General features: G+C 44.8%; 6 protein-coding genes across 6 annotated transcripts; 4 read left to right on the top strand and 2 right to left on the bottom strand.

The window, feature by feature from the left end:
• Positions 1-94: 94 nt before the first annotated feature.
• On the top strand, positions 95-1609 carry DFL_002910 (uncharacterized protein; the record flags this gene model as incomplete). The annotated part of the gene is made up of 4 exons (XM_067631766.1): positions 95-167; positions 229-444; positions 508-801; positions 864-1609. The coding sequence occupies 4 exons, from the start codon at positions 95-97 to the stop codon at positions 1607-1609; spliced, it is 1329 nt and encodes a 442-aa protein (XP_067494279.1).
• Positions 1610-2041: 432 nt separating this feature from the next.
• On the bottom strand, positions 2042-3851 carry DFL_002909 (uncharacterized protein; the record flags this gene model as incomplete). Its single annotated transcript, XM_067631764.1, has 2 exons — positions 2042-3724; positions 3813-3851. The coding sequence occupies 2 exons, from the start codon at positions 3849-3851 to the stop codon at positions 2042-2044; spliced, it is 1722 nt and encodes a 573-aa protein (XP_067494278.1).
• A 2973-nt stretch (positions 3852-6824) lies between these two features.
• Positions 6825-8420, top strand: DFL_002908 (uncharacterized protein; the record flags this gene model as incomplete). The annotated part of the gene is made up of 6 exons (XM_067631763.1): positions 6825-7158; positions 7424-7468; positions 7530-7948; positions 8018-8185; positions 8273-8320; positions 8391-8420. 6 exons carry the CDS (start codon positions 6825-6827, stop codon positions 8418-8420), a joined length of 1044 nt encoding a protein of 347 aa, XP_067494277.1.
• A 4091-nt stretch (positions 8421-12511) lies between these two features.
• On the top strand, positions 12512-14264 carry DFL_002907 (uncharacterized protein; the record flags this gene model as incomplete). The annotated part of the gene is made up of 6 exons (XM_067631762.1): positions 12512-12610; positions 12705-12948; positions 13433-13478; positions 13535-13740; positions 13814-13994; positions 14063-14264. The coding sequence occupies 6 exons, from the start codon at positions 12512-12514 to the stop codon at positions 14262-14264; spliced, it is 978 nt and encodes a 325-aa protein (XP_067494276.1).
• A 1005-nt stretch (positions 14265-15269) lies between these two features.
• DFL_002906 (uncharacterized protein) lies at positions 15270-16303 on the top strand (the record flags this gene model as incomplete). The annotated part of the gene is made up of 3 exons (XM_067631761.1): positions 15270-15303; positions 15380-16104; positions 16184-16303. 3 exons carry the CDS (start codon positions 15270-15272, stop codon positions 16301-16303), a joined length of 879 nt encoding a protein of 292 aa, XP_067494275.1.
• A 444-nt stretch (positions 16304-16747) lies between these two features.
• On the bottom strand, positions 16748-18227 carry DFL_002905 (uncharacterized protein; the record flags this gene model as incomplete). The annotated part of the gene is made up of 5 exons (XM_067631760.1): positions 16748-17140; positions 17221-17373; positions 17447-17587; positions 17703-17785; positions 17864-18227. 5 exons carry the CDS (start codon positions 18225-18227, stop codon positions 16748-16750), a joined length of 1134 nt encoding a protein of 377 aa, XP_067494274.1.
• Between the last annotated feature and the right edge of the window lie 287 nt (positions 18228-18514).

Genomic DNA, 18514 nt, shown 5'->3' with positions numbered 1-18514 from the left:
CGCATCTACTCACTTTCGATACACGTTACGAACCCGGTAATCTGCTCGCTAGTTGCTTTCACGATCACATTCGACGCGTCGGCTTCTTTTCACAATGGCGAGCACTCCGCAGATGACCGGGGTTCTGCCACCGACGACCAAACCGGCCGAGCTTGAGTATGGAGGAGGTTAGTTGAGATATATGTTCTAGCTCGAGCTATTTCACGATGCTAAAGCTATTCGTTATAGATGAGGTTTCTGCCCTGGTGCTTGATCCAGGCACAGGCACGACAAGGTGCGGCTTTGCTGGCGAAGATACACCAAAGACATGTGTTCCGACTTCCTACGGTATCGTTCCGGATCCGGAGGAGCAGAAGTACTTTGGAAAGTTGAAGATTGGAGAAAATCCTATCAATTCGGTTGTTGAAGGCATGGAAATTCGAAATCCGATGAGCGAAGGAATCGGTGCGTTAAAACTACCTCCTATCTCTGTCATCACCTTGGCCTCATATGCTTACTTCTATCCAGTGGAGAACTGGGAAGTTGCGACTGAGATCTGGCGACATTGCATAGAATACAGGCTGTCGTCTAGGATCGAGGAACATCCGCTTATAGTCACAGAACCTATCTGGAATCCCCTAAAGAAACGTGAGAAGACAACCGAAATTGTCTTTGAAGACTTTAATGCCCCGGCTTACTTCCTTGTAAAGAGTGCCGTCTGCGAGTCATTTGCAAATAGCAAGCCATCGGCCTTAGTAGTCGATATGGGTCATGCGTACACTAGTGTGACTCCCGTCATCGATGGTATTCCGTTAAGAAAAGGTACAATACCACGCAGCTTCTACTTGGTCATGGGACGGATGCTGACTATAAGCCACCTCTAGGATCTGAAAGAACAACGCTCGCTGGTCAACATCTGACCAATCAACTAAGGCATCAGTTCACAGAGCTTGGAATTCGCATGGCACCTTGGCTTACTCTCAAAAGCAAGACCCCATATACAGACCTTGCAGCTGCGCCACCTCTTAGAACCAAGGATTTCGGTTTCCAACCACATCAATCGTTCCTCGATCTCCAACAAGACCGCTTCATCCATGAATTCAAAGAATGCGTCTCGGAGACCTGGCCAGAGGCCAAAACCTTCCCAGCCGACATAAACAACCTCCCGGATAACTTTCGCGGCATTGCTGATAAGGCCTTCGAGTTCCCCGATGGCTATCAACGTCGGTTTGGAATCGATAGGTTTTTGGCTCCTGAGTCACTCTTCAACCCTTCTATCTCCCCCAAGCCTATTACGGGAGATCTACCTAAGGGTATCGCTGAAATGATCAAAGATTCTATTGATCATTTGGATGCGGACATCCGCGCCAATATGCTTAATAACATTGTTGTCGTTGGAGGAACTAGTTTGCTGTATAGGATAAATGAGCGGCTTAACCATGAGCTTATGACTATGTTCCCCGGTCCCCGCGTTAAAATCCACTCGCCTGGTCAAATTCCGGAGAGAAAGTATTCCGCCTGGCTCGGAGGCAGCATCCTCGCCAGTTGCGGTGCTTTCCATCAACTTTGGATTAGCAAGCAAGAATATGACGAAGTTGGAGCAAACATCATCGAGCGAAGAGCTAAATAGTAAGGCTCTGCGACCGACCGATGACGTTAACCTTGGCGGAAGAGTTCTAGGGGAGGTGGATGTGTGAGACAGCAGGCTTGGTAGTGTTGACAGGAGCTTACGATATATCTTGTCTATTTTATTGGATATGTGTACAATTAAATAGTTTTCGTCTCAGGATTGATAGACAAAAGCTGGCGTTTCAGATTAGGGGGACGCTGATTCTAGCAGATATGATGCTGTAGCTCATGTCGCGTTATTATAATACAACTTCGGTTCAGAAAACTAGCTTTAGAATTTCATAAGTTTGGTATTCGAGGGCATAGAGAGATCGTGATGTATATTCGTTCAACATAATAAGGGGCATATACACTAGCTAATCTAAAATCAAAAGGCTTTTCGTGAACATCTAGAAAAACGTAAACACCGTGTAAAAGTCATGCGCCATGATAATCATTTCTTTTCCTTCTCCTTGTCTTCGAGGTACTTCTTCCAACCAACTTCCATGAGCATCTCATCAGTCTTAACAACTGCATCCCGCATACCCTTCATAAACCCAGCCATTGCATCTCTATATCGTCCTTCACCGGCGCCTAGAATCCTAACTGCCAATAAAGCAGCATTGTCCGCTCTATTCACACCAACAGTGGCAACAGGTATCCCATTTGGCATCTGTACAATCGAAAGCAAACTATCCATCCCTTCCAAGCTGGATCCCTTCACCGGTACACCGATCACTGGTAACGAGGTCATACTGGCGCACATTCCTGGTAGATGTGCTGCGCCACCTGCACCTGCAATAATGACACGAATACCCCGTGCCTCGGCTGTTGTCGAGAACTCATATAGTTCTTGTGTCATACGGTGAGCGGAGACAATGCGAGGTTGTGTGGGGATATTGAAGGTGTCAAGAGTTCTAAGTGCAGCAGACATGATAGGTAGATCCGAGATAGATCCCATGATGACCGCTATCGGCGAAGATGGGGTTGGGAGGGAGGCGGGGATCAGGGATAGCGATGTATTATAAGAGGTTGCAGCTACCAGGGGCGCAATAAGGGTCTCGCAATCAGAGATACTGTCAGCGACAACGGTTATGTGACCCATCTTACGGCCAAGTCGAGATTCGGTTTTGCCGTAAAGATGAAGAGTGGCACCAGGTGTTTCTAATGCCAGTTTAGAAACTTGTAGGTAGGAAGCTGGATCCGGTCCTCCAAGAATGTTCAGCATTATTGAGGATGTTGTGGAAGTGCGAGGGGCGGTAATGGAGGGTGGCAGTGGCAGGTCAAGAATAGCGCGGATGTGAGCTTCGAATTGAGAGGTTGAGTGGGTTTCGATCGTATGGTGGCCGCTGTTGTGTGGCCTAGGGGCAATCTCATTGACAAGAATGGACCCATCCTTAAGTAGGAACATCTCGACTCCAAATATACCGGCACCTGGGAAATGTCGTATCGCTTCCTCCGCAAGGGCCTGAGCTCTTGCCCTGTTATCCACTGTGGTCCTTGCTGGCATGTATACTAGCTTGCAGATATTGTTTTCGTGGATCGTCTCCACTGTCGGATACGATAGAGTTCTTCCATCTCGAGTCTTGACAACCATCACTGCAAGTTCCATGCTGAACTCTGCCCACTTCTCGGCGTATAGAGGTCTATTCGAAAGTGCTTCGAGTGCTCCAGGGACACTCTCCTTTGATTTGACAACGTAATTTCCTCTTCCGTCGTATGCCAGTGTCCTCGACTTCAGCATATATGGGTATCCAAACTCCTTTCCAACATTTTCCAAAGATTCCACACTCGGAGTATCAATCTTGATAGTATCCGCCACAGCAACATTGTTCCTGATCAAAAACTCTTTTTGCAAGTACTTGTCTTGAATAACTCTAATGGTTTCGCTCGCCGGTTGGACATCAACTTTCCCTTCCTTTTCGATCTGTTCCAGTATATTCGTATCAACATGTTCAATTTCAGTCGTTAAGATATCACAAGATTTCGAGAGTTCGAGTATGTCTGTGGAGGAACTAAACGACCCCGTAACGTGGGAAGACAGAGCGTTTATTTGCTTCGCAGGAGAATTGTCCGCGTCGAGAATGGTGGTGCAGAGGTTTAATCTGTGAGCGGCTTCGACCATCATGCGGCCTAGCTAAAAAGTTTGAAGTCAAGAACATTAATCATTGATACTGGCCCCTCCACCCCTCAAAATGGATATATCGGGAGAGTAATGAGCTTACCTGGCCGCCGCCGAGGATGCCTATAGTCCTGGGATCCATGTTCCGTAGATGCAATAAATTTCGTCCGCCTATGAGCGTGATATTGGCTGGCTGTGGGTTTTGTTGGGAACGGATTCGAGGATGGATGTTCAAAAGGCGAAGTTAATGTGGGAGACGGAATTGTGTTGTCGACGAACAGAGATTTCATGGATTTATATTGAGAGCTTGAAACCATCCCGGCCGCACCGACTGCGGTTATCAAGTAGGCCGAAGTTCGCCCTATCGACGCTTTCACTGAACGAGAAAATGTGGCCATGGCCTGGTTTTTTATTTGGGTTTCACAGTAGAAATGTCAAGAGAAAATATATTTAAGTTGGGTAAAAGCTCGAAATTCAAAAAGGCTTTAAAAGGCGTCCTCGAATTTATCTATGAAGTAACGTATGTGTGTATGCTGTGAGACCAGCAGTATAGATCCTGCGCTCCGGAAATGAGGTAAAGCTTTGTAAGTTAGGGTTGCTCCTTTCTTATAAATCCTTGCGGAGTCACGAAGAAGCCAGCAGTAAACAATTAGACCTTCTCGTAAACTGCCCGGCTCCATTGCCTGCCTTATCACGATCATGCATCCTCTCTGGCATGTCACATTTCTTTCCCCAAAGGTATGATTCGGCAGACGGGAAGTGTGCCAGTTAGATGTGACAAGGTCTTCCGCACCGCACTTCGGGCGTCAAGCTTAACCTACTACCTTGCGCCTTGTTTCACTGCACGCCTATGCGGGCATTGTTTTTCTTGACTTGGGACAGGAACTCTGCCCTTGTCCCGGGGCTCGGAATCATTTTTGCGAGAAGACTTGACTTTTTGCTCCGCTATTGCTTGGCAAGTTTCTATATTTGCGTCCAAACTTATGGAAACTGAAATCGATTAAATCAAATGACCCATCGACGGGCCTAAAATGAGCCCTTGAATGCTGGCGCTGGCGGCTTGGTGTAGTTATTTTTGACTGCGGACAGCGGTTGTGCCAGCTCGCGGCACAGCAAGGGTTAGCAGAGCCTCTCCCGTCAAATCTCGCAAGATTTGGTTCGGGAGAAGGATCCGAACTAAATGATGGGACGAAAAGCATACATTGGCGGATTCTCAAAATTACTGGCTCACAACTGCGCATTTAGCTTTCGTATTTTCGTCGAGGATATGTGGCCTCAGTATCTGGGACCAGAGGCTACCTTGGGAAGGTTGCTTTGTTATTGTAAAAACCTCTGATCCCTGAAGCTTGATAACCCTATACCAGAAAGAGGAGTAAGCCCGATCGAACAATACAAGGTCCCCACTTTTGCGGATACCTATCAGGCCGCTCCGCCTGCAAGGAGGCCAAACATAAGACGACGGGTGCTTAGGTAGGGGCACGACTGATCCGGGTGAGTTCCGCCCGTTGATATCGCAATATGGTCGCATATCCATATTAGAGCTTGTGAATCATTCGGTTAAGCATCATGCAGTAAGCAAGATGGAAGTCGTGCGATTGGATCCTATTTTCACAGCCATGCGGGGTTTGGGACGGCAGGGCTTGACGTCGCAAACAAACAGTGGTTGAATTCTGAAGATTCCTTCCTATCTAGATAGCATTTCCGACTGATGAATTTATTTCGTTCTAAACAAACCCTTTGCTTTCTTGAAGCCTCGCTGTCCTACAAATATTCTCTAAATATTTTAGAGGTTCGCTCGGTTGGGAAAATGGTCCAGCTAGGCATTACCTTGAAATCAGGCAAGGGAGCCGGTCCCGCCAACGGTGGGGAAGATCCTGAGCATGATTTCGAAGACGAAAACAACATTACAATCAAGGTTTTAGAGACCGAAAATGGCCCGGCCACCTCAAGCTAGGATAAGGCGAAAGCTATCTTTCGGGAAAAACTAGAAGCCGAAGAGGGTGGGAAGTTGAAGAAGACATCCTTGGAGTTCCTGAACGAGATTGTCACGCCGCAGCAAGCTATCGCGCAATGTGAGAAAACCAAGGAACGTGCCGATAAGGAGTACTCTTCCAAGAAAGAAGTTGTCGTGGCGGGAAAGATGCTCAATATCAAAGAGAAGATAGTTAAAATCCTGCGAAAAATGTATATATACGTAAGACCTTAATTACAACTTGCGACTGTCGTGCGACTTGAAATCGCTGAGGAGTAGGATGTGGTCACATGACCGGCTCTTGTGCAACATTACACAACGCAGAACCCCGGCTTGGAATGGCTCGATTGGTTGTGGATTGTAGGAGCATGTTCGTGGCCATTGGTGATGTGGTCTTTGAGCACTCACCTGATACATCCGCTGTCGGTAAGTTGTGACGAATCTTAAAATACAAGCAGTTCACTAAAATGAGAGGAATACTTAGTTTGGCCGGCAATCAGGCTCATTCTCGAGGTAATTAATTCACACATCCAAATATCAATGTATACACCTGGATACCCTGGTGAAAAATATGGTTTCTCAATGCTAATTTTAAAGAGAGATTTCGTTTCGTAGATTGCTCTTGATGATATAAATACCCGTGGTATCCTTATAGATGCGGTGGACGAAATCACCGGAGCTATGTTCGCCGCCGAAGTATATGAACAAGGATACCACAGAGCCGAAGCAGATGGCGAGAAAACCGGAAAAAACGAGGCGGTGCTTCTCGGAAGCAAAGCCTTGGAGAAAGCTGTCCCATTTTATGCTGATATATCGTATTTTTCCTATTACTCAAAGAAATATATAAAGCATGGCAAACTGGTACATTGGTCGCCGATATTGTCTCCCTTGGGGCACATCAAAACTCTTGCAATTTCATTAATTGGCTGACATGAGATAATCTTTTTAGGTTCGGTTATTGAAAGGTATCACAAAACCAATTGCAGTTCTGCAGGGTATCCTGGATGGTATCACCAAAAACTCGGGGAAATGCATACAGTTGCGGGCCTGGTATTTTAAGAGTAGTCACTTAAGGCGCTCGAAGGGCTCGCGACGACGGCCAAATTCCAAAGCGAAGAAACCAGAAACTTTATCAAAGAAAAAATGTTTAAATCAAATCGAGATATTACTGATTTGAAAGACCCCGTCTTACGAAACCTTGCGAACGAAGAAAAGGAACGGCTGAACGCCGAGTTTTTGGAGAATAAGAAATGGTTGGATCCACTACAGGACATCCACTTCGAGTTAAACTCGAACAGGTCTAAGAGACAAAAAGGTACTTGTGGGTGGATCTTTGATCAAGAAGAATATCAACAATGGTACAATTCAACCCAGTCATCTCTTTTATGGGTTTATGGAAATGCGGGGTCCGGAAAGAGTGTATTGATGTCCGCAATCGTTGATGGTATCTTGGAAGATATCGACAAGAGAACGCCTGGTAAAGCCGAAGAAGCGGCACTCCTCCCATTAGTTGCTTCCTTTTTTGCAAGGTCGGAAGTGAGAAAACGTAGAAGACAGTTCCCATTCTGAAAGGCCTGGTATATTAATACTACCGGTACTTCAAACAGTCGATGTCTCAGGAGGTTTAAATAGAGGCGGGGTTACGAATTAAGGAAGTGGGCAATAAAGAAACTGTGGCCGCCAATTCATCATCAAACTTTCCAAACGACTCGGCTCAAGAATTTGGGAAAAATTAATCGTAGATTTGGCGAGGCTTGTTGCTATTACTTCTTACATTGTCGTTGACGGTGAGCCCTCGAATAAAATCTAATGGCCTTGGAAAGCTCCTCCATTAACCAAATTCAATAGCGCTCGATGAATGTGATGATCGAGAGAAAACTAATTTGATTTCCCTATTGCAGCAGATCGCGGAGAGCTCGCCTAGAATCAAGGTCATCGCTACAAGTCGCCAGGAGCCCGATATTGTCACATTATTATCCCACGGGCCGAAGATCAGTTTTGAGGAACAGAAAAATATCAAAGATGTGAAGGTATATGTTAAAAAGGAATTAAAGAAAGCTACCATTTTGAAAGAGAAGGAGAGAACAGACGCTCACAAGGCTATTGTAAAACGAGCAGCTGGTATGTTTCGATATGCCGCTTTGGCTATCCAAAGCTTACAGCAACCATGGGCTCGGCCTTTATCCAAGCACTTAAAAAATCTGCCCGATCAAATGGCAGAGTTTTACCAACGCTCTCTTGATCAGATGGAGTCACAGCAGAAAGAAGTTCTTTTTACGGCATTGAGATGGACTATTTGTGCTGACGGAGACATCACAGTGTAACAAATAGCTTAGGACTTTAGTAACGTGTTCTTGGATGCGGTCGAAGAAGAAAAGGACAAACTCCTGATATCAGAAATCGAAGACGAGGAAGATAGTGCCGATGACGACGACGGGAACAGTGATGAAAATAAAGGCGAGGATGGCGATGAGGACAGTGATGAAGAAGGCGATGGGGATAAGGTGAATGGGAGCTACCAATTAGACCCTTCAACTAAAGAAACAAACGGGGTCCCAAACTCTGACATGCTAAAACGATATGTTTAATAGCCTGGCCTGGTTGGGTGGGAGTATAAGAACCACTCAAGATCGAACTTGGTAATTAAGTCCATATTTTTCTTACCTCGATATCTTTAGATGGGAAAATAATCTAGAATATAGAGCCAAGAACCTCTACACGGAGAAGCATTTCAAATGACTAAGCTACATGGAATAGTAAGATAAATATCTTGGAATAATATCTAGGAACGGAGATATCCAGGGAACGTGCGTAACTAACGCTGATAATTAAAATCTTGGGTAGTCAACGAAGGGCGGGTATATCATAGATACGGAAAAGGCGACATTTACACCATCTCATTGCCATTTTGCTATGGCCATGGCGAGACTCCCTACACAATCGGGTACGGTTTTGATTCTGAAAATAAGAGGGTCTGGTTCACAAAAAATGGAAAGTTTATTGGAGTTGCCTTTAAGGATGTTGTTGGAAGACTGTGGCCCACTATTGGGTTCCTGCTACGCTGGCAAAAGTTCGAGTTAACTTGGGTACTGACCTTTCAGCTAAGCCGTTTAGATACGACTACAAAAATCGTTTCACAAGCGATGTGGCCAACTGGACCCAAGAAGACCTACGGGCTTTGAAAATTAGTGGAGGTAAATGGCTAAGACAGATATCACTTTGTGAGCTCCTTATTTTACCTGACTCTTCTGTATACGTACGTTGTATGAGGTATGTAAGCAAATATATAACCTCCCAAATCTGCGTGAAAACTTATTTGCAAGTGGGAATTTTATTCCTAGGAAGGCTTAGTCGTGGAAATAGTGGGGAGGAATATTTCGCGCAAATAGGTGCTCTCAAATTTGCAAATATCGGGGTTTCACGTGTAGTTTCGTAGTTCTAGAAACCGTTTCTATGACATGTTTACGTCCAGTCTTTTTCTCTTTCATTTAGTCAATTGGTTATTCTAGGCCCTATTTTATACATGAATTGACTTCATAGGAGTTTTGATTCTTTTGATTAAATTTATGCTTTTTTGCCTTTAAATGAACAATGAGAATCAGATATCTAGCATCAAAAACTATAGGCCTATACCTACTATCTGGAATTGTTCACAGCGCTACAATCCCAAATTATAACCCAATCCGTCAAGAGAGGTATTGGGATGAGGGACAGTAGACTTGATCATGACATCTCGGCAGCCAAACATCAACTTTCAAAAAGGACACTAGCTCCTCAATATCCTCCAGGAGGTAGCTATAATAATAGTTTCGGCAATATTGACCTTCGAGGTGATAGGAAATCAGGCGATCTAGAGAAAGATGAAGAAAGCAACGGGAACGGGCCGTGGGATATGTTCGGGAATGTATTACCAAATACTATGGATGGCTTGAGAACACATACGAATTTAATGCAGAACCCCGCTCCTCAAAATATGGGACTAGGTCTTGGTCTTATAGTCCCACACCCTGCTATTAATAATGCGCTTCAGCAACAGCAGCAGGCGGTTCGTCAGGATGATGAAAGTGGTACCGAGGTTGAAGAGGAAGAGAAAGCGACAACTAAGATTGAGGAAGAAGAGAAGGAAGCTAGTGGCACCGAAATTCATGAGGAAGAAAGGGAGGATACTGAAATCGAGGAAGAGGAAAATGAGGCTACCAATAACATTGAAGATGATTCCCCCGAAAGCTCTCAGAATTCTCAAAATTCGAATCAGCACGCGAGCAGTGCCAGTCTGCAGTCTCCAAATGGCCTGCTTCCAAACTTACAGCCTAATCTTGTAGAACTAAACCGCCGGCCTTCTCTATTGGAACCGCCATTTGTCAACAGCAGACTTGCAGCCTCGAGTAACGCTGGTGGATGTGACTGGCGGCTTGGGGGGGGGGCTATTTATAGACAGGAAGAAGTAAAAGAGAAGAGTGATTCAAGTAGCGTAGACGGCGAGGGTATTTAGTGCTTTTAATTGTGTTTCAAATTTTATAAGCTCTAGATAGCTATCCGTGTACTCCTGTTGTAAAATTAAAAATACTTGGATCCCGAGATTATTCATTGTCCAACTCTATACACCTGAAGTTGAAATCGTTGTAATTATTCGATTTAGCTGTTACAACGGAATTAATTTAAAGATAATAACCAAAAGCCCTGCGCGCATCCTCGCTGAAGTTTTCATGGCCGCGATACCCCTTCAAAAGTGTTTCATTCACCTTACCTTGGGTATCTGAAGGTTGGCGCCCAGCGAGCACATTAGCTAGCTGCTGTTTAATGTAGGTTTTTGTCGTAGGTGTAGTTGGAACTGCGGCGATAAAGGCGACTGATGTGTTTTGTGTACCCTCGTGTTCAGGATCAACGGCATGGCAAAGCTTTTAATTTATCAATGTTAGTAGATTCCAGCCATTCGAGGGCTCTCTAGATCAGAATAGCTAACTTACGTCACTATGCCACCAAACTGTGTCTCCTGGCTGAATCCCTGGTACATACATCATGCATTCCTCGAGTCTCAGGTGTGGATGTGAAGAGCGGCTTAAGAACTGGCTTTGGTCTTTTTCGGTGCCTGGGAAGCTGCAGCCGCTTTCGTCGAATGTCCATTTACTGGCATCCATGATTTCCATATCATTTTCAGGCGGATTGAAGAATGGACGAAGTAGCATATATCCAATAGTCGTCGCGACGTTGGGATACAGCAGAATAGAACCTTCCCTCGCTTTTGAAGGGGTAAGAGCGGTCCATCCCTGGAATGCTCTGAATACACTAGAATGAGATGGTGCTTTAAACAAACCCTGAGCAGCGTCTTTGCGAACCCCCAAGTTCCAAGCATCGTGGTTTTCCGGATAACCAGAGAGTATTTACGCGTAAACTTTACGATAGGTTGGTGCAGTCCAACGGCTCAAACTCCCCGCATCGATGTGGGGACCTAGTCCAAGGAATACCTGCTTAGGTGGTCTATCTCGTACGCCGTTGTAATATATCAAAGGGTCTGAGGAGGCCTCTCCAGAGTAATCGTGCCACAGCCCGTTTAATAATCTTTGGAGTTTAAGGTGACGTGGGTGGGATCTGATTGTATTTTGAACTGGCGAATCGTAGATTTCGTACATATGTGGCGTCCCCACTAGCCATGCATTAATTGTATCTTAATTGTTGGAAATATACTGATGTAGTTCAGTGTAGAGCTTTTGTGCTTCCATCCGAGGGACAACTCCGCGAACTATAACGCAACCGGTCTTTTTGATTTGTTCTTGGTCATCTGATGGAAAGCCATTTTCTAGAATCTCTTCTGCAGAGCAGATTGGTATTATTTCGTTTCCTCGTTCGACTATTTCATCGGTTATTGATGATAAATCTTCGCAAACCCGTATCTAAGCTTTTTGTAAATTTTCACGACCAAATTCGTTGATGATAGCCTTCTTTGTATCAATGAAATCTTGATCTTGTGAAGTACCGTTATCGGTGTTATACTCCGGCCACGTCGGCCACTTGTGAATTTGTCCTGGCATCAGTAAAAGGTACGGATCGAATGTATGTGCAAATGTAAAAAGGTGGGGGTTCAGAGTGCTTCTAGCACAGTGAAGGAGATCTGTCCAATCAAAGCCTGTCAAAAAAGCGAAAGAAGAAGCCGATTGTCAACATATAGCATTAAGATTACACTCTGGGGAGGTTTACACAGTAAATACTCAATTTTATAGAATCTGAATCAAGTTTCCACAGTCGCAATTGCAGGACTCTATAACGTTGCCTATTTGTTGGAAATCCAGAAAAGGAAAGCGCTAAGTTCCGACCCACTTTCGTGCCGGGGCTAGATGTCAAGACGAGACACCCACCTTCAAATTCTGAGCTCCGGTTACCAAATTAAGTCGACAGGTTTTCGTTTGTAAGTTGAGGTAGAGAAGCTTAGCATCGGATCCCTTACTGCTAAGGGCTCGCCTTTACTTGTTGTGAGCTAGCCCACCGCGATTCTTAACGGAGACTACTATCTAAATCGTTCCCCACTAGACTAAATCATACTAGGAAAATCGTCCGGCTTGTCTGTGGATACATACATGTGATATTACACCAAACCAATAGGATCACTATGGGAACCTTATTATTACAAGGATGGTAATAGTGGAATTGCGAATTGGCTAGTCGAGAACATGGGGAATGACTCAACTTGTGCATCCGTTGTGAAGAAGCCTTGAGGGATTGGCATGTTATTATAAAAGTTGCATAGAGAGGCTACGGTATCATGAAGAGAAGTTCCCTGGCCTCAATTAATTATTTCGTAATCTATATCTATCTTCGTCTTTCATACCAGCAAGATGGCCGGGTTCCAACGACATCACGTGTCGAAACTAGTTCCGTCAAACCCAACAGTTTTAAACATATTGCTTGTTGCCGTTGCAGTTGTGAATTCCGCTGTAAGTTAGCGCTATTGCGATAGAATCCTTTGTGACCGATAGTTATAGGATACGAGAAGCTAGAAAGGCAGGCCGGAACTGACGTATTCGCTAGACTCTCGGATACGATGCAAGTGTTATGAACGGCCTCTCGATTCTTCCTTCATACACAAATTACTTCCACCTAAACGATGCAACAACCGGCCCGAACAACGCCGCTGTCTGGATAGGGACTATCCTAGGCATATCTCTTGTCCAGCCAATCCCGGACCGATGCGGTCGTAAAAATTCCATCCTCATCGCGACTGTTATTACAATCTTGGAATCGTATTACAAGCCGCCGCGTAGAACATTGCAATGTTCGTAGTTGGTCGTATTATAATCGGCTTTGGCACGTGTCTGAGTAATGTATCCGCACCACCGCTACTTGCGGAGCTTCTGCCACCACGCAGTCGAAGCTATATTTTGGGTCTCTTTTTTGCGTGCTTCTACATTTGGGGTCTTATTTCGGCTATTATAAATTATGGTAGTCAGAATATTCTGTCGACGTGGGCTTGGCGATTGCCTTCCCTCCTTCAATCCATCCCTAGTTTAACCGCGGTTGGCCTGCTGCCATTCATTCCAGAGTCTCCAAGATGGCTGGTTGCCAATAAACAAGAAGAACATGCCACTGAAGTTTAGCGATTCTTAATGGCAGAAAATCAGATGACTCGCTGGTAAATGCTGCGGTTGAGATGCATGACATAAAGGCTACGATCGCCAAAGAAGAAGCTGCATATCCAAGGAACCCCTGGAAAGAATTGCTGTAGACCCCGGCAAATACGAAGAGAATGATAATTCTAGTCGCCTTCGGTGTAATAACGGAAACAGTCGGGAATTTCATTGTTTCGTAGGTAGTGGATCAGTTGAAAGTAGCTTCTTCGAATTTAAAACTAACGGTTATAGATACTACCTTACGCGGATTCTCTCGCAAGCCGGAATAAATGATACGTACCGTCAAACCCAAATCAATGTCATCATCCAGTGTTGGTCGTTTGCTGTAGTGGTAGCCGGAAGTTTCTTACTCGATGTGATTGGCCGCCGGCTCCAGACTTTGATGGGCATGGTAGGAATGACGGTAACACTTTATATGCTAGGCGCTTTGATTAAAGGTAGGGCGCCATAAATCAGTTATTGCAACCCGTATGGCTTCTGATGTAGACCAGACTACCGTTTTTTAAATAGTGTATGGTGATAGCACCGAAGCTTCAAAGAACTATGGCATCCTTGCCCCTATATTCTTATTTCAAGGATCTTACGCCTTTTCGATTACCCCGATGACGAGTTTATACCCTACAGAAATTTGTCAATATAAGCTTCGAGCCGCTGGTGCTGCGGTATTCAAATGTGTGGGTGCATCACTTGGGTGTGTCTGCCAATCCATTATTCTGACTACACCAGCTCGAGATTTCAAACTTAGTGACTTATATCTAGATTGGTGATGTCCTTCACTATGTCCTTCGCTATGTCGGACTTGGGATGGAAGTTTCACCTTATCAATGCATCATGGAATATCATTTTGACTAGTTTCGTCTTCTTCTATTTTGTGGAGACAAAGGGCCTTCAACTTGAGGAGATTGCACTTAAGTTTGGGGATAACTTTATCACCGAGGGTTACGACAGTCCGACGAAGTAGACTGGTGAAAAGTTGGCGAAGGGTTAGCTTGAATGAGTATGAAGTAATATGATTTAGCCCGATTGAGTTCTTAGCTTCTTTTTTATGGCCTTTAAAGCCGAATAATATAGTATATCTGCTGAATATTTCTCATACGACCGCTGGTTATATTACCAGGTTAGCGGCTGCAGATTTGGCTGGTTAGACCCATTCGCATAACTGTCAACATATTTCAGTGTTGTAATTTAAACTCGTCGAATTCGAAGCGCATTAATGAACCGTGACTAGAGCTAAAGTCACATTGACCGTCGACTAACCAATTGCTATGATATCTGAGAAGCTTGAGCATCTGCCTAGTAGCTAGTATACTTACTATGATCCTAAAGTGGCATGATCTCCCTTCTCATCGATTCTCGACCCTTCCGATCTCAATGCCGCCAACTGTAGCCAAGCCGGTAAACATCAACCTATCCTGATACTGGTAGATTAGGGCTCCCCTTGGACCTTATACTCTCTAAAGCCATTATAAATCCCTAGCATGAAACGGCGGAAGCATTTTTATCTCGGGCGAGAAAGAAAACTCGTCCTAGTAACCTCTACCTGCCACTGGCCGATAACTCTGAACCAATAAATTCTCGGCCGATAGCCCAATTCGGCGGGGGCTTGACAGGGATGCTCCCTTCTCGAAAATTGAGTACCATCATGACGAAAGTTCGAGGACTATGGCGCCGGAGTTTGCCTTTGGTATTGGTGTTCACGGGTGTGGAAGTTTAATTCTTCTTCCGCCTTCCGTTAGGCTAGGAAAAAGTTGTCCCCGCCATTTTGATGGTGGATTACGTATATAATGTAGACTAGCTTGGAGCTCGATGCATGTGAACGGGTATTCTGTATATATTGAGAGAAGTCCCAGGCTGTTATTTAGCTCTGACTTCCTACAACTTTCTCATTTATCAGTTTCGGATTCCAAGTTTATTTTTTTAATACACCTTGAAAACAAATAGCCTCGATTCTACCAAAGAAATAATCATGACAAGGACAATCCTCATAACAGGAGTAACAGGTACGTCACTTTCCATGCTGTAGTATATTATAACGCTCCCCAATATCAATATCCTAACCTTTTACCTCCAAAAAAGGCCAACAAGGCGGCTCCCTCCTCAAAGCCCTCCAATCCTCCTCCTCCATCTCCTCCCTCCAAATCCGCGCTATAGTCCGTGACCCCACCGCCGCCTCCCAAAAAATGTCTTCCAAAAATGCCAACATTTCCTTCCAAAAAGCCAACCTAACCGATAAATCCTCCCTCATCCCCGCCCTCACAGACGTTGACACCGCCTTCCTAATCACAATCCCACAACCAAATGCCGCCGCCGAAGTAACACAAGGAAAAACTTTTGTCGATGCTGCAAAAGAAACGGGTTTAAAACACATAATCTTCTCATCTGTAGGTTCAGCAGAGAGGAATACCGGAATTCCACATTTTGATTCAAAGAGAGAGGTTGAGAAATATATCATCGAATCGGGGATACCCTATACATTCATCAGACCAGTGGCTTTTATGGATAACTTCCCGGTTGATGGTGGTGTGGGGAGGTTTTTTGCATTGGGATTGTTTAAGACTGTGTTGGGTGGGAAGAAGTTGCAACTTATTGCTGTTAAGGATATCGGAGAGTTTGCGGCCAAGGCAGTGTTAGATCCTGACAATTGGAAGGGGAGGGAATTTGAATTGGCGGGTGATGAGTTGAGTATTCCGGAGGTATTGGATGTTTATGAGAGGGTGCAGGGTGCGAGGCCGTGGTCGGCTTGGTTGCCGTATTTTGCGTTGAAGTTGATGCTGCCGGTGGACCTTTTTCTGATGTTTAAGGTGTGTCACCCCCAAGAAGAAGATGAATGAATTAACAATCGTATCCGAAATTAAAGTGCTAACGGTGTTATGTGTCTAGTTCTTCTATGACGACGGATATAAGGCAAATATCCCTGATTTGAAGAAAGAGCATCCTGGTCTACAAACGTTCGAAGACTTTCTACGTGAAAAGGCAAACTCGAAAGACAAGACGGCTTAATTTTCTTCATCGAAATCATTGCGCCATGCCAACTTGTACACATATCACGTTCTGTAGTCGGCTGGTCTATATTAATGTATAATTGTCTTCAGGAACAAGTTAACTCTGAGATTAAGTTCGCTTGTAAACGCGTTAATTGATAACCCACCGCCAGGCAGGTGGTATTAACATTATTCCATTAAGAAGAAAGCTAGGATAGCTTGATTCTAGAAAGCTATTTGGGGGATTAAGTGTTTAAAGGGGTAAAATACAGGAGAAAGCAGGGAGAGGAGTAGGCATTAGTTCAAAGAATACCTCAACGGTGACGCCAGAAGCGAACATGTCTCGGGTTAATTTGGTACACGACAGTAGGTGAAATGGAAGAGGATGAAAGCAATTGCAGGAAATAGAGAAGCTTCTTGTGATAGAACAACTCAGCTTATGGGTGAATAGGTCTTAAGAAGCTTACAGCTCGGTCCACCAATCGTCGTCTGTATACCCAGCGAACCCACGGGCAGCGAACTCAGCTTCCATGATATCGTACATAGTCGGGTGCTCGCAACGGTCAATATCCAAGACCAAGGCTTTGGCCAAGTAAATTTCTATTGCTTGTTTAGTGCGCGCGTCAAAGGTGGGGGAACACATGCTTCGAAAGTCGCGATAGGTCGGAAGAAGGTCACATTTCTTACGTCCCGTCATGTTGATAATGACCGACTCCTTCCAGTGGTTGTAGAGAAGTTCATCAGAAACGCGATTATCCTTGAAAGTTCGGGTGTTTACGGCCGGAATTTGTGCATGCTTTCCATCGAGGGTGTAGGAATAGTCCTCATTACGAAAAACCGTAATCTTGTAGCCTCTCTATCGGATTGAAACCGAAAGTTAGGACGAGTTCGGATATTGTGCAAATCAAGTACATGCAGAATATCTATTAACATTACCTTTGGATTGATGGAAAACTTGTTCATTGTGAAGGCGCTTGAGAATCTGGATTCCATCAAAATACTATTCTGGATAGAACATAGTTTTTCCTTCCCAATGACGACCTCGTCGCTGACATCGGTAATTCGTCTGGGCCATCCCTTCGCCAGCCACTAATTCGGAATTTGTGTTAATTTGCTGATGCATTTACTTACGGCGATAAATCATGGACTAGTTTGATCTTACCTCGGAGCGAAGCTCTGGTGGGTAGATGGGACAACAGACCAATTGTGCACCAGGTCGGCCATTCTTGGACTGTTCCATGCTCTTTCCAGTGAGAACACATTTGCGGTCACGACTTCTTATAGTTTCCCAGTAATATCGGAGCTGTCGTTTCCTCTTAGTACTATGTTCCAAGACAAAAAGAACAGAGTAGGTGGAATAGAGGAAGGGAAGGGAGAGAGAAGTCAAATTATATTAGTGATGAAAATGGTAATCTTACTCGAGGGTCAGTTGGAACACTTGTACTCGGTGTAACCCGCAACCCTGGAATGTGGCGAGTATGCTCGACCTTGATGTATTTCTCTATATTCGTGGCACATGTTAACAAGGAATGGAACTCAAGGCCAACGCAAGGGAGTCGTATGAGGTATGATAACATACTTTTCAATCCCAGGATGACATACCAGGAATTACCTTGGAAGACGACATCCTTGTCTTTCACAAAATCTATCGGTTCACCCAATCGTGATATTGTTTTGGCAAGATCCATAGGATTGGCATCGGGACATCGGTAGATGTTGAATGTGCCCCTCTTAAGCGTAGGGTAGACGAAAGTGAACCATTCCATTATTTCCTCCCAGGTGAGGTTGCCATGTTGTTCGGAGCGTCCAACTTCATTGTTGTGGCCATCCAGGAAGTGGAAATCGTTCAACTTGCTATCGAAATAACGATGTCCTCTGTAGATTGGTTCTGTGATGGGAGGTTTAGACCTAGAGGCCTCGATGGCCCCATGTAGTTCAGACATACCTGGAGAGTCTCTTTTAGTGCTTATAGCACTCATTATCTTTGCTCAGGTAGATTCGAAGTGGTAGGGAGGGGGTAAGGATGAGCTGGGGGTGACTGAGGGGTTGATGAGAAGAGGTTGAATTGAAGAAGCTGGGTAGGTTGGGTTCCGAGCTAGATGAGTGAGGTATAGATTACAGTGGGACTGCTATTTCGTTGGTGTGCAAATATTCTCGGCGCTTTATTCTACATGGCAGTTTATGTTGCCTTGTCTACAGAGGCTGGCATGCTGTCAAAATTCCTCCATAT

The sequence above is a fragment of the Arthrobotrys flagrans genome (genome assembly GCF_004000055.1).
Source record: "Arthrobotrys flagrans strain CBS H-5679 chromosome Unknown unitig_3, whole genome shotgun sequence".
Lineage (NCBI taxonomy): Eukaryota > Fungi > Ascomycota > Orbiliomycetes > Orbiliales > Orbiliaceae > Arthrobotrys > Arthrobotrys flagrans.
This window is presented reverse-complemented; position numbering and strand designations above follow the sequence as displayed.